Source organism: Arachis hypogaea, chromosome 18, assembly GCF_003086295.3.
Source record: "Arachis hypogaea cultivar Tifrunner chromosome 18, arahy.Tifrunner.gnm2.J5K5, whole genome shotgun sequence".
NCBI lineage: Eukaryota > Viridiplantae > Streptophyta > Magnoliopsida > Fabales > Fabaceae > Arachis > Arachis hypogaea.
This window is the reverse complement of record NC_092053.1, coordinates 1408703-1431610: the sequence shown is the minus strand read 5'-3', so window position 1 is coordinate 1431610 and position 22908 is coordinate 1408703. Positions and strand designations below refer to the sequence as shown.

The window sequence follows — 22908 nt, the reverse complement described above, 5'->3', positions numbered from 1 at the left end:
ATAAAGTAAATTTTGATTAATTTTGGCTAATTTTTTTTTTGTTATTAAACATTTTCGGTTGATTTTTTCCAATCTTAGTCAAGCCACAAAAAAAAAAAAACTTAGAATTAGAAAATTCAAACTCCTATCATACAAACACATAAGACTTTGGTCTAGTGGTTATCTTCTATGTCTTACAATGAATGTATTCAAAGATCAAATAGCGGATAGAATCCTAAGTATTATGTGTGTAAATGTAGTGGGGTTGTGGACTAGAGTTGAAAAATATCCCATTTATCTTAAAAAAAAAAAAAAAAAATTTATAAAGTTGATGAAAAAGAAGAGAAAGAAATAGTATGACCAAACTAAATTTGCTTACAACTGCAAACTAAAAAGCAAGTAATTTATTGTTTGAAGTGGTAGCAAACAAACAAACATTATTACAAGAATTACAACATGATTTACACTGTATCTCTATTACTAATGATCCTCCAAAACCTGGCATTTCTATCTGTTTTGGAAGTTCAATGTTTTGATGCAGAAGGCAAATATAAAGGCAAAGAAGAGAGTGAAGGCAACTAAAACTCCAGCAACTGGCCCCAAAAAATCTGACTTGAATCCATATTCGTCTTCAATGTACTGTTTAATAGTAACATTTTTCCCCGTTCCAACAACATCGATTACTTTTGTTACATCTCTATATTGTGACACAATTAATCCATACACTGTCCATGCCACTGGGCAAATCCAATAGTACCATACCCACCATTTTGGAATTTTCTGAAATATATACACATGATGTAGTTAGTAATTAGTATATATATAAGAATGATCAAGTAGTTGTTTTTGCTTATACACGTATAAAACTACTTTATACTAACAGCGTATTAAGTGTAACCAAATTTGAAAAGGGTACTCACTGGTCTAGGAATGAAGAAACCAGAGAAGAGATTGAAGATTCCATAGAACGCGGCGGCGAAGATTGATGCAACTTGTTGGTTTGGTGTGATGGAAACAGTCATCATGCCATAATATGTGAAGTACAAAAAGGAGAAGAAGCTGATGAAGAAGAACCAAAAGAACTTCTCTACTTTCCATTCAAAGCTCACCATAGCATACACTAGCACTACATAGTATGAAGTTTGAACAAACACATATGGTATTTCACAAAGCATCTGAAACAAAAAAATAGCAACATCAGCATAATAATCTCTACTAGATTATTAAGAATGTATATTGAAAAATTAATGTATAATCCATTAGTCTAACCTGTGCAATGGCATAAGGCAAAGCTGAGTACATTCCAGCAGCTCTTTCTCTATAAAACACTGTTCTTTCGACGGCTACTACAGGCTGAACGGTTTGACAGTTGTTGATACCAACAAACATAACAGCACCAAACATTGCTCCAAGAATCTTGCTCAAGTCACCAGATGAATTTCTGTGAAAACATGCCAATAGAAAAGAAAATTAGTTGAAACAGAAGCTAAGAAAAATATTGGATTTCACTCCAGAAGTGAAAGCAGCTCCAACCTTTTTGTGCCAACTCTCCAAAATATTGTCCCCACCATGAGAGCTGTGACCAATGTGAAGAAGAATCTGACAAGGTTATAATCTGGACTCCTCCAGTAAGTGATCCACTGCTTCCATATACAAGATGTGAATTGCCCCCATGTTGATTGAGAATACTGAGTTGGGAAGTATAGATCATTTGCTCCGGGAGGAGGTGTGCTTAACTCATTTACAAGAGCTTTGTTTCGCCTACTCGATCATAAGAACACACATAACTTAATCAATCCCCTTAACAACAACATTGTTACATTGGTAATTTAGATTACTTGTATTGCAAACTTACTGATACAAGGAAGATGATTTGTAGTAATCAGCAAAGTCCATTCCAAGGCGAACTTCGGCTGCTATGGAGCTTACTTCTAACATCCATGTTGCAGGGTTATACATTTCCTTAATCTTTGGTACCCCTTCAATTGCCTTTGATCAATGTATAAACAAGAATCAGATATTGAAACCTCTTTTTAATAAGCAAGAATTAATGCAATAAAAAAAATATATCTAATTTGTTGTAATACCTCAAAATATTCAATAATCTTGTGGGAATTTCTTCCTAATGGTCCTGCATAGATCACTTGTCCTCCTCTTTTCATCAATAGCAACTGATGAAATAGGAAGTATATAGATGTCAAAAATGTTGTAACATAGATAGATAAGGAGAAACATGAGACATTAAAAATTTGAAGTTTATTAGTACCTCATCAAAGGCTTCAAAGATATCAATGCTAGGCTGGTGAATTGTGCACACAACTGTTCTTCCTGTGTCAACTGTGTTTCTCACGGTTCGCATAACAATGGCGGCCGCTCTTGCGTCGAGACCTGATGTAGGCTCATCCATGAAAATGATTGAAGGATTAGCAACAAGTTCAACTGCTATTGTTAGCCTCTTTCTCTGTTCAGTTGACAACCCTGTAACTCCTGGAAGGCCAACTATTGCATCCTTGAGACTATTAAGCTCCACCAAGTCCATTACTTCCTCCACAAATTTCTACAAAGATAAAATCCATTTAAAGAAAGATCTTTCACTAATATTAAGGAAATAACAGAAGTGATATAGTGCTTAGTGTTTACCATCTTTTCGTCATGACTGACTTCTTTAGGTAACCGAAGGAAGGCTGAGTAAATCAAAGATTCATGGATAGTAACTTGAGGTGAATGGATATCAGTTTGTTCACAGTAGCCAGAAATTCTAGCAAAGGTTTCTTGATTCTTAGGGAATCCAGAGATTCGAATATCTCCTTCAACATATCCACCAGTCTTTCTTCCGGCTAAGACATCCATCAAAGTTGTTTTTCCAGCTCCACTAACTCCCATCAGAGCAGTTAGAACACCTGGCCTAAAGGCACCAGTTACCTCCCTAAGCAGTTGCAGCCGATCTTCGGTTGCTCCTTGGTCTCTCATTTCCTGTCAGAGTTAAATTGAAATTGCCATTGTAAGTGCCTACATTACTGGATATTAAAGCTATATCAGAAACCAGAATATGTTACAGGGTTCTTACTAGTGGCATGTCCACAAAGTAGTTAACACTATCAAAAGACATAGCAAGTGGTTGAAAAGGTAGAACCATTCCTCTCTTTGGGGCAACTCCAGTGGCTGACTCAATGTTTCCGGAAGCACTAGCATCGCTTTGGCTGCTCATCATTCTCTGCATTGCCACTTCTCCTAAAATGATTCATGCCAAACAAGACAAGCATGGTTATTTAGCATATTACTCCATTTTACATAAAAAAAAGTGCAGTTAAAGCTTTCTAATTTGGTATTTACTTCTAGGATCAGGCCTCGTGGCGAGTCTTGGTTCTTCTCTAGAGTCTCCCCCAACCTCCATTTCACTTTCATCTTCTATGATTCCTTGTTTCTTTCCAATGGCTAACAAAAAAAATTTGAAAAATAGATAGCTAGTTAGTGAGTGAGTGATAGAAGTAATCAAATAGACATTAAGATTGATTAGAGTGTGAGGTCTTACGATCAAGGTAAATTAGTGAAAGGGTGAAGAGAAAATTGAACAAAACTGTGAAACCAAGAAGAGCTCCTAAACCAATCCAATACCAATATGCGTGTTTAGGAGCATCAAAGGTGTTTAATACAGCTTCACCAATTGTGGGAGAACCATCTGAAGTCTGCAGGCAATTAAGTTTTAGTCACAATAGTTCTTGCATTATTTCTAATGAAAAATGTTCATATTTAATATTAATAATGATAGAGTTTTTACACTACTTACTGGATGATTCCACCTTGGAGCAAGCATTTCATTTGCAGAATATGCATTGAAAGCATATGCCAGAGGTGAAATCCAGTATCCCCATACCCACCAATTGGGAATGTCACCTGTTAAAATCAAGAGTTACTTAATTTGGGAAGCAAAATCCTTTCAACTTAACTAGTTAGTTGAACTAGTTTAGATTAGTTACTCACGTTTGGGAAGGATAAAACCACCAAGTAAAAATAGAATAAGCAACATCATAGGTCCACCAGTAAAAGCAATAATCATTGTTCTACACACTCCTGAGATAAGCCTGAACAACCCAGCTGCCATTTGTTGAACAACAAAGGTCAACAACAAGTGCTTGAAGAACCTGAAAAAGCATGCTTAGCAGTTAGCATCAAATATTATATATATCAATCAGTTATATAAAACATAACATTACTTCATTTTTAGGTAAATGAACAATACCTGCTAGCTTCAGGTGCAAATCCTATGGTGTAGTATGTAATACCAACCCAAACAACAGTCTCAACAATAGAAATGGGGAGTCTTAGGAGGAAATTAGGGAGTGTATAAGCCCAAGTAGGATGAAAAAGGTGGTCTCTGTGCTTGTAAAAGGTTGGTAGCCTTGCAATGGTGAGTGACAGCTCAGCAAATCCATTGAACATGTTCATGATCAATGTGAACAAGATTCCACCAATGTAAAGAGTTCCATCACTTACATTCCTCTGGTGCATATGTGTTCTTAAGAAGACAGTTGCAGATATAATTGAAAGAATGACTATTTGACCGGTTTTGAAGATATAAACAAAAGCATTCCTCTTGATCAATAGCCACTCCTTGTCCCAACATGCCTTGAGAAGCTTCATTCTTGGAACTGTGTACTTCTTGAAAACAAGAGCTGCTCTATGTCCTGCTGACTTGTCGAATGGAACAGCTAGTTCTCGCTCGAGTTGCATTCCGACATGGAATTGCTTGAACTTGTTTGCAAACTCAGTCACTGTTACATATCTGTATGGTCTGTGTTTGTCTGCCCAATATTGTTCTTGATCCTTCTTTGAGGTAACCTGTACAAATTATACTACAGTTAACCACACTATGATCCAATCTTTCTTAAAAGCATTATCCAAATGTTACCAATATATATATACCTCTTGTAAGAAATCAGCAGTTCCTTTTCTCTCAGGGCATCTAAACCCACATGACTCAAAGAACTCAACAATATGCTCACGTGGACCTTCATAAACAACTTGACCCTCTGCTATTAAGAAGATATCATCAAAGAGTTCGAATGTCTCTGGAGCAGGTTGAAGGAGGGACATGAGGATGGTTGCTTCAGTGATATGCACAACTTGCTGCAAGCATTTCACTATCTGATATGTTGTAGAACTATCAAGACCAGTTGATATTTCATCCATGAAAAGTGTTTTTGTTGGCCCAACAATCATTTCTCCTGTTACAATACACATATATACACATGTTAACTTGATTGCAAAGTTTTCAAAGGATATATAACATAGTTTCTTGATCTTATTACCTGTTGTTACACGCTTCCTTTGTCCACCAGATATACCTCTGCGCATATCGTCACCAACAACGGTATCTTTGCAAATATCAAGCCCCAGTATCTATATATAATAACATGATCAAGTTGTTAAGCACCACAATTATCAAAGTGAAATTTAGCCATCTTTCTTTAACAAAAAAAAAAATCACTTACTTTGAGAGTGTAGTCAGTAATTAGATTACTTTTCATTCCTTCCATTGCTGTAGCCTACAAAAACAAGCAAGAATAGTTAATATATGTGTTGAGTACATAACATAATTGATATATAAATTATAGTACCTTCATGAAAAGATCAAGTTCTGCCTCTGGAAATATGCCAGCATCCTTTTCCCTTCTAGCAAGCTCGGCTAATAAGTCTGTAATAACATTGTTAGAGAAAGAAAGCCAAAATTATGAGCACATTGATCCTGATCTATACAAACATTAAACCAAGATTTAAGATAAGTTGATTCGAGTTACCATATCGAGTTCCAACCCCCTGGCATCTAGCCGAAAAATCGAAAGTTTCTTTGACAGTCATTTCACCCAAATGTACATCATTTTGGCTGATGTATGCTGAAGTCTTTCTTGGTACAAACTCTTTAGTCTTGTATCCATTGTAAGTAACTTCTCCTTCCACCTATTTCATTCACATCAAGCCAAATAGTTAATTGTATGATCAGCATAATATATAATAGCATCATGAGTCATAGCATGATATTTGAATAATATATATGATAGGAGTGAAAAATATACCCTCAACTCAGGGTCCAATTTTGCAGCCAATGCAAGTAAAAGAGTGGTTTTCCCTGAAGAAGGTGGACCAAGCAAAAGGGCCATCCTGCACAAACCCAACATAATGGTTAAATATTATAACAACAAATTTTGAGAAGCTTAGCATATTAGTTTTAACAAACCTAGTTAAATTAATACCTGGAAGGTTTAACAATGCCATTGACATTTTTAAGAATAGTGAGTCTTCTTCTTTTTGTAGTACTAATCCCAAAGATACTGAGGCCAGCTTCCAGAATGTTCAATGCAACATTTGGTAGTGTTGGGAGGGCTCTGCTTCCAACATAGCAATCAGCCTCAATTGTCAAATTCTGAAACCTCACTTCCACTGTTGGAAGCCTGATTCCAACCCTGCAATAACATTTCTTGCTTAGTCAACTTCTTTACCAGCCTACTATCCGGATCATAATTTTATTTTTGTTACTAATTACTTTTACAGTTGTAAATAATAATTTATATGATATAGAAAAGTTGAACATGAAAGGTAACAATCAGGGTCAATGGTTAATCTAATCATAATTGCTTTGCTGGCTAATGATCCTTGGATTAAGGATTAGTATTTAGTAGTGGTCTAATTAATGTTAATTTAAGTACACTATCAGGGTTCATTAATTAAGGAAAAAATGACAAAAACAGCCGCTGGTATGAGAATACCTTTAACTTAGCCTTAGGACTTAGCTTTGCTGTGTGTTTCAAAGTCAAAATCGTAATGATATCCAAATCTTTCATTTTCGTTGTTTATAGATTTTCTTAATTTTCTTTTTGAACAAGTAACATTTATTTTTTAGTTAAATATTAGAAAATTCTCTTTTTATAAGAAAGGTATCTTTTTTTTGGTGACTACAAGAAAGGTATCTCTATAAACAATAAAAACAAAAACTTATTTTAGGCAGCGCAGTTTTTTTAAAAAGTTCTATAATTATATATAGAAGGAAGAGAAAATCGCAGTTCAATACCATGAATTATGATTATGGATTATGATAATCACCGGTTATTATTTGTAAACATTTTTCCTATTATTTTTTTTTTTATAAAACTACGTTTCCCTATTTTATTAGTAATAATTATTATATTGTTGTTAGAATATGACATGTATACAAATTCTACACTAGCTAGTTGAAAGGAATTAACTCTGCTCTCTTAGTAATAAATAACCATGCTAGTTAGTCAAAAATAATGTGTAGAAAAGAAAAATAAGGTCCAACTATATGTAAGGCAGTAGTAAGCAGTAATAAGTAATAACTGAAATTACAGAATAATAAAGGTTTTAATTTATTAAGCATATCATAAAAAAAATATTTTATAAAAATTAAATTTTTTTATATTTTTAATATATTGTATATATAAAAAATTAAGTCGACTTCACGTGAAGTTGATATTTTAGAGTCGTTAGATGAAAATTTAGTCAAATCAGTCAAATCATCTAACGACTTTCAGATATCAATTTCGCATGAAGTTAATTACACTCTACCATTTTTAAAATATATTCTTAAAATATAAATTAGTTAAATGTTATATATATTTATAGAAATTTAAAAAAATAAAAGGATGAATTAATTAAGCGGTAGAACTAACTTTTCAAGTCTGTTTCTGAACTTGATCAAATACTTCTCGTTATCTTCTTCAGCAACCTTGAAGATCTTGTCAACGATCTGTTGTCTCTCATTCATATCAAGCTTCCTCACATCAACCTCCCTGCGCTCTAACCTTGCGGCAGCGGCAGCGGCGGCGGCGTCATCGGCGGTAGTGTCTAAAGCAGTCTGGAAAATACTTGTCCTTAGCCTGTCATAGGTCGGCAGCCTCTCTATGGCCGCCCAAATGAGTGCCTCTTCATCTTGGTTGACGCTCATCGTCCGCCGCGAGTAGCGGCCGCTCGCAAACACTTCATCCCTCCAACTCGCCGCCCTGCTCCTGCTCCTGCTTATGCTTCTCGGTAAGTTTGCTATGTCCCCCTCCATCTTTGCTTTAATTTCTCTCCGATCCTTTTCTTCTTCTTAACTAACTACTCTTTGTTATTCTCATGGTTTTCTTCTTCTACTCATTCATGTTGTGAAGATAGATATGAATATATATTATTAGAGAGGACACCGAGGTGCCACAGAATAGTCTTAAGCCGTAACTTATGTGTATTATTATTCAAATGCAAAACTTGGACATTAGCCATATTATATATTATATGGGAAAGTACGAGGAGCCAATGGAATATTTATACAATGTATATAAGGAGTATTAGAGATATAATTATTAGTATTGCATTTTTACATCAGCTGAAATTTTTGGGATGAGTAGTATGTTAAATCCGAAAACTCAAGAGTTCGATACTTAGTGAACTCCAAAATCAGTCATAGTTCATTATCTCTCTAGCGGGATCCATATTATATTATATCGGTCTTCATTGGGATGAATATAATACACACCAAGTGGGTTCGAGTTTTTATTTTTTAACCAAAAAAATGGTTAAGAGACTAATAATGTTTTTAATTAAAAAATATGAAATTTTTTAGTGTTAGTTTAGATATTATGGTCATCTAATATTTTTTATATTTTATATATAATAAAAGGTAATTTAAAGTACTAAGGTATATATATATATATATATATATATATATATATATATATATATATATATATATATATATATATATATATATATAGTTGTTCAAATAATAATTATTTTGATGTTTTCGGTCATGAACATTGAATGTCTCTACATGACTAATTCCTCTTCATCGGTCTTCCTAGTTAGTGGATATGTAGCAATTTTATAAATTCAATATGTGTATATTTAATTTTTTTTTTATATATTAATAAGATAAGATATAGCTTTTTATATTCATCATGAATCATGAATCATGTGATGAGGGGAATCCAGGAGAAAAATTATGAATATTATGAATCCCGAAGTAGTTTTGGCGTGGGTTGAACTTCAAGAAGAGAAAAATTTATGAAACTGAAAATTATGAATATTCCATCAAATTAAAGGATAAGAGACTAATGAATTAATGACTTGAATGTTTCCGCTATTTAGTTTTCCACAATTTAATTGGATTTGATATATTTGATATGGATATTATTAATTGAACTCAACGAAAATTCTACTTTAAAGGAATTTCAATGAAGCATGAAAAGTACTAGTAGACCGTTCTAAAGTATCTATTATTTAGATTAGCACCGCAATATATAAGTTGGTCAAATTCACATTAATTGTCAGTTACGTACTTCATTTTCACTATATTAATTATATGGTCTGACGTTTTTGCCATTTTGTAATATAATATTGTTTAGTCAAAACGTGGAAATGCGTTATGACAACGGAACAGCGACAATAAACAAATATATATATTCCATTTGACAGTTCATAAATACTAAAAATGATGTCTATATTATATTGTAAATACTCACAAACAAGAGGGAACAGTTGCATACACTACTAGTGTTGAAGGTTCAAAACTTTGACCAAAGAAATTTGGGCAGAAAAAATTGCTGCCTCTTTATTAGATATTTTTATTTTGTCTATGCATGATACGACAGATCAGCATAATTCATCTAGAATTTGACCTTGACAAGTTAAACCGCTTGCTATTACAATTCATCTAGAATTTAATTTTATAATAATTAATAATAAATAATAAAGGCTTTATATCATCACCCTTGCCCAGTAAAACATGTCTTGTTGACTTGGCTCTACACACTAATTTCAAGCCAAGAATTATGATTGTGTTTTGAAAAATAGAGAAGAAGACCACATTATAAGACTCTCTCTCTCTCAAAAGAGTTTGACTTTCTTTGCATATAATAACACATTTTCATTAAATAAAAGAGAAAAAGAATGATTGCATGTAAGTATGTAACCCCTTCACTTTATATATCAATTTTAGTCACTAAAAGTGAAAAAATCTCCAGAGTTTTTTCATCTCGAGATCAATTATGACATAAGATAAGCATGTTTATCATAATTTTATTATTCTATTTCTATATATGTAGGTGTAGCAAACCAATACAACAAAATTACATATATGTCCACATGATTTACATTTATACCACTAGACAAGATGACAACTCTGAAAACTTGCTAGCAAAGAAAAATATACTGTCATATACACAAGGTACATATGGTGAAATTGGCAAGAATTGTGCTTTAATTTTTCATTTTGATTCTGCCAAGAAAAACTATAGAAATCAGCCAATGATTTAAAAGAATTCTAGATTGTTCCATCAATCCTTTTCTCTTATCTAGTTTGGAAGTTGAGTGCTTTGATGCAGTAGGCAAATATAAAGGCAAAAAAGAGAGTGAATGCAACCAAAACAACAGCAACAGGTCCCATGAAATCTGGTTTAAATCCATAATGATCTTCAATATAGTCTTTGATAGCAGTGTGATTATTTGTCCCAAGCACAAGAATTTCTTTTGTTACATCTCTATATTGAGACACAATTAATCCATACACTGTCCATGCCACTGGACATATCCAATAATACCAAATCCACCATTTAGGAATTCTCTGTAATGCCAAAGTTGTTGGATAATGTTGCTAGTTAGCAAGAAGATTATAACATGCTTTGAAGAATTAGCAAATTGGAAAAGGTATATACTTACTGGTCTTGGAATGAAGAAGCCAGAGAAGAGATTGAAGACTCCATAGAAAGCAGCTGCAAATACTGCTGCTACTTGGTGGTTTGGTGTGATGGAAACAGTCATCATGCCATAGTATGTGAAGTACAACAAGGTGAAGAAGCTGACAAAGAAGAACCAAAAGAACTTTTCCACTTTCCATTCAAAGCTCACCATAGCATACACTATGAGTGAGTAGTATATAGTTTGAAAAAGTATATATGGTATTTCAGCAAAAACCTACAATAATGAAAAATCAATATCACCATAATAAGTAACAGATCCTAAATTCAAATTAGGTGAAGACTCACGTATAGTTATCTTCATTTAAAGTTGATAGTTAAGAACTATTAGATGATTTGACATATTTGATTAAATTGCCATCTAACGGTTTTCAATTATCAACTTCATATGAAGATAACTACGTGTGAGTGATCATCTTCAAATAAATAAATAACAATATGGTTCTCTAAAGTAAATAATCCATCTTCTGACCTGTGCAATAGCATAAGGTAAAGCTGAGTACATTCCAGCCGCTTTTTCTCTGTAGAACACTGTTCTTTCAATAGCTACTATAGGTTGAACAGTTTGACAGTTGTTGATACCAACAAAAATAACAGCACCATACAATGCTCCAATAATCTTGGTCAAGTCACCAGAGGTCTCTCTGCATAGATGACAAGCAAAATATAATAATCATATTAATTGAAATGAAAGACATATGATTGAAGATCTCAACATAAAAAGGCATCTCCAACCTTTTCTTTCCAACTCTCCAAAATATTGTTCCAATCATGAGAGCTGCAAGCAAGGTGAAGAAATATCTGACAAGGTTATAATCTGGACTCCTCCAATAAGTAACCCATTGCTTCCATAGACAGGACTTAAATTGTCCCCATATGGATTGAGAATACTGAGTTGGGAAATATAAATCTTTTGCTCCAGGAGGAGGTGTACTTAGCTCCTTTACAAGAGCTTTGTTTCTCCTGCTCATAAAGGATATATATAAATGTTTGCTCAAACCAAAAATGTATATGCAATTGTCAAGTTGCTAATAATTTAGCTATTTAATCTATATACTTACTGATACAAGGATGACGATTTGTAGTATTCAGCAAAGTCCACTCTGAGACGAACTTCAGCTGCTATGGAACTTACTTCTAGCATCCATGTTGCTGGGTTATACTTATCCTTAATTTTTGGGACCCCTTCAATTGCCTTTGAGCAATGTTTAAACATGAAATCAGATGTTGAGCCCCTTTTTTAACAAGAATTTTTTATATAAATATATCTAGTTATGGTAATACCTCAAAATATTCAATAATCTTGTGGGAATTTCTTCCTAATGGTCCTGCATAGATCACTTGTCCTCCCCTCTTCATCAATAGCAACTAATGGAATAGGAAATATATAAATGTCAGTAACATACATGATCAGGAGAAACACAAGAGATGTGAAAATTTTGAAGTTGATTAGTACCTCATCAAAGGCTTCAAAGATATCAATGCTAGGCTGGTGAATTGTGCAAACTACTGTTCTTCCAGTGTCAACAGTGTTTCTCACAGTTCTCATAACAATGGCTGCTGCTCTTGCATCAAGACCTGATGTAGGCTCATCCATGAAAATGATTGAAGGATTAGCAACAAGCTCAACTGCTATTGTTAGCCTCTTTCTCTGTTCTGTTGATAACCCTGTAACTCCTGGAAGCCCAACCATTGCATCCTTGAGATTATTCAACTCCACCAAATCCATTACTTCATCCACAAATTTCTACAAAGATTTTAAACCATTGTAAGAATATCTTTCACTACCTTAATTAAGAGAATAACAAAACAGATATTATGCTTTGTGTTCTTACTATCTTTTCTTGGTTGCTAACTTCTTTAGGTAACCGAAGGAAGGCTGAGAAAATCAAAGACTCTCTGACTGTAACTTGGGGTGAATGGATATCAGTTTGTTCACAGTACCCTGAAATTCTTGCAAAGGTTTCTTGATTCTTAGGGAATCCAGAGATTCGGACATCTCCTTCAATGTATCCACCTGTCTTTCTTCCAGCTAAGACATCCATCAAAGTTGTCTTTCCAGCTCCACTAACTCCCATAAGAGCAGTTAGAACTCCAGGCCTAAAGGCACCGGTTACCTCCCTAAGCAGTTGTAGCCTATCGTCTGTCACTCCTTGATCTTTCATTTCCTGTCACAATTATGATCAAATCTGGCTTCATGATTCCCATGAAAAATTTGTTATTAAAATAAATGAACATGTTTAATGGGGATTCTTACAGCAGGCATGTCTACATAATAGTTAACACTATCAAAAGACATAGCAAGTGGCTGAAAAGGTAAAACCATTCCTCTTTTTGCAGCAACTCCAGTTGCTAACTCAACTGATGATGAATCAACCTTTTTCAATCCACCAGGATCACTTTGGCTTCTCATTCTTTGCATTGCCACTTCTCCTGAAAATACAAAACATGACAATTAAGTATGATCAAGCATGTTTATCAGGTAAATCATAATTGAGAAGTTAAAAGTTATGTTATAATTTGATGTTTTATTACTTGTGTTATTTCCATCAGCAACAAACAATGGTTGAAGTGAAAACTCTTTGTTGGCCTCAGGCCTTGCGAGTCTTGGTTCTTCCTTGGAGTCCCCTCCAACCCCCATTTCACTTGCTTCTTCTTCAGATATAGTTGCTTGTTTGTTTCCAATAGCTAGTGAGCCAAATGATACCAGACATACCAATAAGAATAGTTAGTGAGTAAAATGAAAGAAATAAATAATTGATCACTAGAAATATTGATGAGGATATGTGAGCTCTTACGATTCAGATACATCAGTGAAATAGTGAAGAGAATGTTGTAGAAAATTACAAAACCAATAAGAGCCCCTGCACCTATCCAATACCATCTTTTCTCATCTGGAACACCAAATGTATCTAATGTTTTTGCACCCAATGTGGGAGAACCATCTGAGGACTGTTAAGTTAAGCAGTGAAAGTTAAGTCAGAAACAATTTGTGCTACACCAAATAATGTTCATAGTTTTTGAAATAATTAATTACCGGATGATTCCACCTTGGAGCAAGCATTTCATTCACAGAAAATGCATTGAAAGCATATGTCAGTGGAGAAATCCAGTAGCCCCATATCCACCATTTTGGAATGTCACCTGTTAAAGATTAATGATAATATGATAAGTGTGTGAGTACTTTCTTCAAACACATAGCATACATTTATGTTAAAGTTTGGATAATAAGTTACCCACGTTTTGGGATGAGGAAACCACCAAGTAAAAATACAAGAAGCAGCATGAGGGCTCCACCAGTGTTGGCAATAATCATTGTTCTACAAACTCCAGAAATTACTCTAAACATTCCAGCTGCCATTTGTTGGACTAGAAATACCAACAACAAGTGCTTGAAGAACCTACAAGAAAATATTTTATAAGATTCAAAACTCCATACTATAGTTATGAAACTACTTCTATCACGTCTCCTCACGTAAGAGCTTTTCTGAATTTGCATGAATTTTCTTCCTTTTGAGAGTTAACAAGGATTAAACTCTAAACTCTGATACTACATTTTTATTAAGATGAAAACTCATGTGCATTTAATTTGATATAAAGCTGATAGTTGAGAATCGTTAGATGACAGTTTAGTCAAATCTGATAGATCATTTAACGACTCTTAACTATCAACTTCACGCACGAAATTAACTGCACATGAGTACTAACAGAAGAAAACACCTGAATAGTTATATTTTTAACAATATAAATGCATCAATTTAGTCAAATCTGTCAAATTATTTAAGGACTCTTATCTATCATTTAACAGTATAAACTACTTTTAACTTGATGTGAAGCTGATAGTTGAGAATCGTAAGATGACAATTTAGTCAAATCTGTCATACGACTCTTATCTATCAACTTCACACAAAATTACCTGCACCTGAATTTTCATGTTTTATTAACTACTTTTTTCAAAAAATTTAAATTAACAGAAAAAAACACATGAATATTTATATTTTTAACTGTATAAATGCATCACATAGAGAGGTGAGAGTGAGTATACCTAGTAGCTTCTGGTGCAAAACCAATAGTGTAGTAAGTAATAAGAACCCAAACAACAGATTCAAAGAGAGAAATGGGGATCCCTAAGAGGAAGTTAGGGAGAGTGTAAGTCCATGCAGGATGGAAAAGATGATCTCTGTGCTTATAGAACACAGGTTGCCTCTTAATGGTGAGTGAAAGCTCAGCAAAGCCATTGAACATGTTCATGGTCATGGTGAACAAGATTCCACCAATGTAAAGAACAGCATCGTCCACATTCCTTCGGTGCATTGTGGTCTTCAAGAAGAGAGTTGCGGAGATGACAGCAACGATGACAATCTGCGTGGTCTTGAAGACGTAAACGAAGGAGTTCCTCTTGATGAGAAGGCACTCCTTGTCCCAACAAGCTTTGAGCAGTTTCATTGCTGGAACAGAGTATTTCTTGAAAACAAGAGCTGCTCTGTGTCCCTTTGATTTGTCGTACGGAACAGAGAGCTCACTCTGCAGTTGCATGCCGACGTGGAAGTTGTTGAATTTGTTTGCAAACTCGCTGACTGTGACGTATCTATATGGTTTGCTTCTGTCTGCCCAGTATTGTTCTTGGTCCTTCCTTGATGTCACCTGACATCAAAATCATATTCTCATTTGTGTCTAAGAAGGTAAAAATTTTACGTGAATTTAATTGCTGAGAGCCTTACATGAAAATTTAGTCAAATCAGTCAAATTATGTAACAGCTTTCAGGTTCATGTGAAAATCGACTGTACTTAAGTTTTCACCGTTTAAGAAACTATTATTAGTAAAATTTGATTAAGTTTTACATATTTAATATATATAAAAAAATTTGATTATTTTGATATGATAGAATTGTTTTATATTTGCCGATTGATTAACAGAGAAATTTTTGGACTAACAATTTTAGTGTTTTTTGTTATTATTTAATCAGTACAAACATTAAATTATTTTTAACAAATAAATTTTATTAATTTATGTGTGTAATTTTTTAAAAAATATGGATGCAAACTATATTGATTCATGTATACAGATTCTGATAAATATAGATATAAATTATACATTTTTTGTGTGTAAAATTTTTGTAAATATAAATATAAATTATTATTGATAAAATACTAATAAAAAATGATAATATTTATTGGTCATATAATATTATTCAAAATAATATATATAAATACACATGTTTGTATTTATGAAATATTTTTAAAATTTTTATGGTAATTATGTCAAATAATATTTTATCTAGTTTTTTTTATAATTATCTATTACTTTTAAAAGATGGAAAAATCTCATTTTAAATAGTTTGAATATGTTGAACAAATCAGTATAATATTTAATTAAGAGAATGAATTAAATAGAAGATAGATAAATGGTAAAAAAAATATACAAAATAATAAAAAAATCTATATATAAACAGTTTTGCAATAAATATAAATATGATAAGACGCAATTATATTGTTTGATTTATATAGCAGATTGTTTTTATTAGGATAAATTTTGTTATTGTTGTTATATTTGCTAATTTTAACTTATTAATAACAAGAGCTTGATGTGTTTTAATTTATTAATGTGATGTACTTGTAATTTGTAATGTTATAAAAAAAATTTTAAGTACATCAGTAAATGCTTTAGTAAAGTTTAAGTAATAATTTTAATTATATATTATATATAATTACTAAAATAATATACTGATACACTTAAAAAATTTTTAATGTTATATTATAATGATATATTTTAAATTTTTTTTGAGTTTTAAATGTATCGAAAATATCAGTGTTCCAATTATTTTAACCGTTGATTTGAATTCTAAAAAATATATATAATATATATTAATTGAAATCAACTATTAAAATAATTAAAATACCGATATTTTCAGTACACTTTAAATTTTTTCTAATTGATATACTACCTCTTGTAAGAAATCGGCAGTTCCTTTTCTGTCAGGACATTTGAATCCACAAGATTCAAAGAAGTCAACTACATGCTCACGTGGGCCCTGATAAACAATTTGACCCTCTGATATTAAGAAGATATCGTCGAAGAGATCGAATGTCTCAGGAGCAGGTTGTAAGAGAGACATGAATATGGTTGCTTCAGTTATGTGTACAATCTGCTGCAAACATTTTACTATCTGATATGTTGTTGAACTATCAAGACCTGTTGATATTTCATCCATGAATAGTGTTTTTGTGGGCCCAACGATCATTTCTCCTGTAACATACCAAAGAGAAAAAAAAATAATTTCATCTTAGAACAAACTATAAAATATAAGTAAATAGTTAAATTAATTTTTAAAAAATAATTTTTTTAATTAATTTTTTTAAAATTTTAAGTTAGTTATATTAATTTTTTTATTATTTCCGTTATTAATTATGTAAGAGTTTATTGATGTAGTACGTTAAGTAACATCATAATATACATCCGGTAGTTCTAATTGACGATAAATATAATAAATTTATAAAATTAGATTAAATCAAATTCAAAGCGAGAAATTTCAATGCATCAAGTTTTTTTTTAAATTATGTTTTAATTTGATCTAATTTTATAAATTTATTATGTTAATAGTCAATTAAAATTTTTAATTAAGTGTGTATACTGTATCACTCAATGTATAATATCACACCATCAACAAAAGAAATTATAGAATGACTAACGTGATTAATTTAAAATTTGTGAGAAAGAAATTTGATTAAAAAAAATTGATACCAATTTAAAAAATGAGTAATCTTTCGCAGATGAATTTGATTATTTACTTTATAAAATTTTGAAATAGAACCTTCTACTGTATATATTTAACGGAAATTTATTCATTTTAAAAACACAAATGCATCTTATTATAATGCATGCAGGCCAATGTTGTTTTATATTATTAGAATGTAGCAGAGATTAGGTAATGTATAGCATAATCAAGGTATTATTTGGCCGGACTCATTTTCTTAATAAGTTATTGCAACAAGCTCTAATTACCTTTGAATGGTTCTTTCTTCCTTTCAATAAAGAAGAATTCTTTTGGTTTTCTTTTTTAATTAATAATTACATCTGACGATGAGTGTATAAAATTAAACTAAACCTATTCAAACGTTGATAGAGGCAAGCTTCGGGATTAAAAATAAAAATAAAAATAAAATAGCAGAAACAAAAGACAAAAAAAAAAAATTTGAACCAGAAAATAAAAAATAGAAAAATGCTATTTGTACACCAAAATCAGTCACCAATGTATTTGTGTATAAATATATGTGTGGTTTAATTTATTTTCATAATGTATTTGTATCTCACCATGTATTTTATATTAGTGGCTGATTTTGATATACAGGTAGCATAACTCAAAAAAAATATTATTTTGACTTTTTAAATTAAAAAAGAAAAACCTGTTGTTACACGCTTTTTTTGGCCACCGGAAACACCTCTCTGCATTTCATCACCCACAATAGTATCTTTACAAATATCAAGCCCTAATATCTGCATAACATTATCAAATCATTAATCTCTAAAAGAAATCATGCATGGTAGAATTTAATGTAATTTGTCAAAGTAGAATTCACTTACTTTGAGAGTGTAATCAGTAATGAGACTGCTTTCTGTTCCTTCTAATGCCGTAGCCTAAATATATAAGCATCAAAAATATATTCCACACAGTAAGAAACAATTAATGCATGAAATTATTTATAACTATGAATATTTAATTACTACATAACTCAAATTAATTAATGGCACCTTCATGAAAAGGTCAATTTCTGCCTCTGGAAATATGCCAGCTTCCTTTTCCCTTCGAGCAAGCTCGGATAACAAGTCTATGTTAACAATTAAACAATAAAGCTAAAGTTGTTAATACAAAAATAGAACATTATTAACCCATGTTTTAATATGAAATTTTTTGTTAGTTAGTTAATTAAGTTACCATAACGAGTTCCAACCCCTTGGCATCTAGCTGAGAAGTCCAAGGTTTCTTTAACGGTCATTTCACCCACATGCACATCATTTTGGCTAATGTATGCTGAAGTCTTTCTAGGAACAAACTCATTAAGCTTGTGTCCATTGTAACTGATTTCACCTTCTACCTATTTCATCCAAACCAATACAAACATCACTCTTCTTCAATTCCTCATGTTAACAAAATAGTATTTTTTTAGGGCAATAAAATCATGTTACAAACATCACTTCAATTATGCTATTCGTACATGAAAAATCAGTCACTATGTATAAAGATATATATTTGACATCTTCTAAAAAAATCAGTATACTATTGTAAACAAGTTTAATTGTTTATATATTGGACTGCGTTTGTTTACAGGCATGAGACACTAAGACAGAGATAGAGGGACATAAAATCGTATCTGAGATGAGATATAGACAGAGGAGACATTGTATCTAAAACTACTGAATTAGTGTATTTTGTGTCTATCCTAACAAAAAAGACACAAAAATACTAATAAGAGACACAACTTATGTTTTATTTTTTCTTTTATTATTCTTGTTAATTTTTTATAATTATATTTTTAATTATTATATTTTTCTTCCCAAATTTTTAGATGAAAAAAATAAAAATAAATTAGACTTTCATAATTTGTTCTAATTTATCATCAAACAAAATATAAGAACAGTAAATTTTTATAGCTCTATCCTTCCTGTCTTGTTCTCAGTGTTTTTGTCTTGTTTTATTTTCAAAACCAAACGCAGCTTTGCAAATTTAATTATTTTTTTATGAAATATTTAATTGTTTTGGTAATTATTTATTTAATTAGAAAATTATATGAATTAATATGTATAAATATATGAAGCATTTTTTTTATGAAAAATATATATAAAGCTATATTGTGTGGTAATGAAAATGATGGGATTGGAAGGTACCCTGAGGTGAGGGTCCAATTTTCCGGCCAATGCAAGTAACAGAGTCGTTTTCCCTGAAGAAGGGGGACCAAGCAAAAGGGCCATCCTACACACAATAACAACAAAAATATTATAATAGATCAACTAACTTGAAAACTTTTCTAGATAATATAATTCCAAAACAAAAATAATGATGTGATCATACCTAGAAGGTTTAATAATACCAGAAGCATTCTTAAGAATAGTGAGCTTTGTTCTCTTCGTGGTTCTAATCCCACATAAACTTAGGCCAGATTCCAAAATGTTCAATGCAACATTTGGTAGTGTTGGGAGGGCTCTGCTTCCAACATAGCAATCAGCCTCAATTGTCAAATTCTGAAACCTCACTTCCACTGTTGGAAGTCTGATTCCAACCCTGCCATTAGTAGAAAGTTTAATCCTTTCTTTGCATAAATTGAAAAAAGAATAGTTATACCTAAAACATAGATACTCGTATAAAATTATTTTTATGTGAATATTGTAATGTTATATCAAATTATTTAATAATTTTTAGCTATAATCTTTATGTGAGTAATTTAAAAAACCATTGTTTTTGATAATATGAATAAAGATATATATATATATATATATATATATATATCTTTCTTGGAAACATATTCTTTTATGTTCCATTCATGTTGGAAAAATCATGCGTGTCTGTTGTGTCCAACTGTATCTTAATAAAAAATAATTTTTTTTTCTCTGGACACTCCTGGACACACCAAAATACAATCACGTGTCCGCGTGTCCAGTCTTATTCTTAACATATATTCTTAAAATAAATTTAGATATAGTATATATTATTATTTATTAAAATAAAAAATATTTTAAATACTTGATATAATTAAAATAAGACATTAAAAAAATTAAAAAATTTAATTTATATTTTAATATCAATAAAATATCAAAATATAATTACAATTTATCTAAAAAATACTTTATATTTTATATATATGCGTGTCCCCGTATCATGTAAGATTTTAAAATTCGCATGTCTACGTGTCCGTGTCCGTGTCCGTGCATCATAGGTAATAACTAATAAGTCAAGTCACGTGCACACTCAAAGTCAAATCTAAATCATAAACAAAATCTTCAATGATGTTGTCTCTCTTTACACGTGGTAAAAAAGGTTAGGAAAAGTATAAAATTTAATAACTCGTATTATATTTCTGCAAGTCAGAAACTAGTTGAAAAGAGTTCACACGACTTCACAGTCATCTATGTTGATTTTGTTCCTATAAGTTTGAAATTTTGAGTCTCAAACTATAATTCTTAAGACTTTTAATGGTGCAAGATTGTAAGCTTGCTACGAAACTCAATGTTCATGTGCACTTCGTTGAAAAACCTCTCTAGTTAATAATAAGTATTTTAAGATTATCAATATTTTGATGAATTTAATTTTGTTCTATTGACAATATAATTATTTAACAAAAACCATAGTTTAAATAATAAATTTAAAAGTTAATTATTTTTACTTATCTAGCAATATATCATATTGATTATGGTAGAAACACAAGTACAGTTAACTTGATGTGAAATTGATAGCTGAGAGTCGATAAATAATTTGATTGGTTTGACTAGATTATCATTTAACGCCTCTTAACTATCAAATTTTACATGAATTTTACTGTAACTAAATTTTCACTATTATTTATGGTGAAAACTCATGTGCAGTTGACTTCACGTAAAGTTGATAGCTGAGAGTCGTTAGATGAAAATTTAGTCAAATCAGTCAAATCATCTAACGACTCTCAATTATCAACTTCACGTGAAGTCGACTGCACCTGAGTTTCCACCATTAATTATACATCTAAAACTCTTTTATATGGACTACATACAAATTAAATAATTTTATATTGAACATTAAACGTGAAAGATAGAAACAGAGCTTACTTTTGAATTCTGTTTCTGAACTTTGTTAAGAACTTCTCATTATCTTCTTCAGCAACCTTGAAAATCTTGTCAATGATTTGTTGCCTCTCATTGATATCAAGCTTCCGAACATCAACTTCCTTGTGCCCCATTTTGGCATCATCATTCCCTTCCAAAGCAGTTTGGATGATACTTGTTCTAAGCCTATCATAGGTTGGCAATTTCTCTATGGCAGCCCATTTGAGAGCCTCTTCATCTTCATCAACATTCGAGCTCCTTCGCGAATATCGGCCGCTCGCAAACACTTCCTCCATTCTCCAACTTGTCTTACTCAAGTTCCTGCTGATGGTTCTTGTTAACTTCCCCTCCATTTTGCTTCCTTTCCCTAATAACTGAGACGACGAAAACAGAGTTAGTGTCCTAAAACAGAGTTGTCCTGTTTTTTCCCCTGTTTTGATGCAGGGGAGAACAGAGTTGAACTATAGAACCTATATATACATAACAATAAAAACTACTTTATTCATGATTCACATCAAAACAAGCATAACTAAATAACAGAATAGGAAGGTTTATAGTGAGAATACATACTTTGAATTGGAATAAGAGAAGACAAGGAGATAGAGAAGTAATATCTTGTGTGGTTAATATAGGGAAGGTTTAGTTTGTTAGAGTTGGAAACTAGAAAAGTTATGTGTGGCCTTTTCTAGTTTGAAACAGGACTTCCTTCTTAGAGAATGTGTTGCCTCTTATTTTCTTTCTCATGCTTTTTCTGTTTTCACAAACAACTTCAAATGACAAACGACTTGGACTCAAAGTCTTAATGAATATTTATTTATAATAAATAAATTATAGATGCATACAAAAGTGATGAATTGATAGGGAAAGAAAGAGAGGGAACACCGAGGCGATCAAGTATTATTATATGATTTAAAAACACATTTAATATTTTTTTTAAATAATCACTTAATTTTTTAATTTTTATAAATTCTCTTCGTCATTATAAATTAGAGTGAATACCCCATCCGATCCCTGACAATTATCTCGAAAGGACAACGAGACTCTCAAGAAAAAAAAAACACCAAATCCGACTCCTAATCTTTTTTTTGGGACAGATTAGCCCCTGTGAAAAAAACAACATTGACTTTTTTTTGGCACAGGAACCTCGTTGTCATTTCGAGATAATTGTCAGGAGCTGGGTTGAGTTTTTTTTGTCAAGGGCCTCGTTGTCTTTTAAAGTAATTGTCAGGGGCTGTTTTAGATTTTTCTCTATAAATTAAGATAGACAATTTTTTAAACTGTAATAAATATCCTTTAATAATAATAGTAAAATTACAAGCTCGGTAATTGACCAATTCGTTAAAAGAGGCAGGCTTAGGTTTTGATTGTTGTTAAATATGTTTAGTTACTTAT

The 22908-nt window shown here is 31.8% G+C and overlaps 2 protein-coding genes across 2 annotated transcripts; both read right to left on the bottom strand.

Annotated features, from left to right (window-relative positions):
* Positions 1 to 336: 336 nt before the first annotated feature.
* Positions 337 to 8517, bottom strand: LOC112773047 (ABC transporter G family member 36). The gene is made up of 22 exons (XM_025818088.3): positions 7665 to 8517; positions 6231 to 6440; positions 6054 to 6138; positions 5778 to 5937; positions 5598 to 5674; positions 5472 to 5525; positions 5289 to 5379; positions 4903 to 5204; positions 4220 to 4818; positions 3961 to 4121; positions 3767 to 3873; positions 3512 to 3665; positions 3313 to 3414; positions 3047 to 3210; positions 2620 to 2952; positions 2246 to 2536; positions 2067 to 2150; positions 1835 to 1968; positions 1513 to 1740; positions 1249 to 1420; positions 900 to 1154; positions 337 to 759 (listed from the first exon to the last, which is right to left on the bottom strand). The coding sequence occupies exons 1-22, from the start codon at positions 8045 to 8047 to the stop codon at positions 487 to 489; spliced, it is 4419 nt and encodes a 1472-aa protein (XP_025673873.1). The 5' UTR covers positions 8048 to 8517; the 3' UTR covers positions 337 to 486.
* A 1518-nt stretch (positions 8518 to 10035) lies between these two features.
* LOC112773048 (ABC transporter G family member 29) lies at positions 10036 to 22309 on the bottom strand. Its single transcript, XM_025818089.3, has 23 exons — positions 22087 to 22309; positions 21520 to 21890; positions 19793 to 20002; positions 19609 to 19693; positions 18659 to 18818; positions 18475 to 18551; positions 18307 to 18360; positions 18129 to 18219; positions 16670 to 16971; positions 14770 to 15368; positions 13965 to 14125; positions 13762 to 13868; positions 13523 to 13676; positions 13260 to 13412; positions 12982 to 13157; positions 12560 to 12892; positions 12181 to 12471; positions 12009 to 12092; positions 11786 to 11919; positions 11460 to 11687; positions 11197 to 11368; positions 10687 to 10941; positions 10036 to 10591 (listed from the first exon to the last, which is right to left on the bottom strand). The coding sequence occupies exons 2-23, from the start codon at positions 21867 to 21869 to the stop codon at positions 10319 to 10321; spliced, it is 4449 nt and encodes a 1482-aa protein (XP_025673874.1). The 5' UTR covers positions 21870 to 21890; positions 22087 to 22309; the 3' UTR covers positions 10036 to 10318.
* Between the last annotated feature and the right edge of the window lie 599 nt (positions 22310 to 22908).

What these genes read in the sequence shown, in the direction of transcription:
- LOC112773047 (XM_025818088.3), bottom strand. Translation starts at nt 8,047, where the DNA reads ATGGAGGGGGACATAGCAAACTTACCGAGAAGCATAAGCAGGAGCAGG. An exon ending in AAGGAAGCGTGTAACAACAG is followed by an intron (nt 5,205 to 5,288) that starts GTAATAAGATCA and finishes GTATTGTAACAG; the next exon opens with GAGAAATGATTGTTGGGCCA. An exon ending in TCTTTGAAGCCTTTGATGAG is followed by an intron (nt 2,151 to 2,245) that starts GTACTAATAAAC and finishes CTATTTCATCAG; the next exon opens with TTGCTATTGATGAAAAGAGG.
- LOC112773048 (XM_025818089.3), bottom strand. Translation starts at nt 21,869, where the DNA reads ATGGAGGGGAAGTTAACAAGAACCATCAGCAGGAACTTGAGTAAGACA. An exon ending in AAATTGACCTTTTCATGAAG is followed by an intron (nt 18,361 to 18,474) that starts GTGCCATTAATT and finishes TTATATATTTAG; the next exon opens with GCTACGGCATTAGAAGGAAC. An exon ending in CTGCCGATTTCTTACAAGAG is followed by an intron (nt 15,369 to 16,669) that starts GTAGTATATCAA and finishes TTTTGATGTCAG; the next exon opens with GTGACATCAAGGAAGGACCA.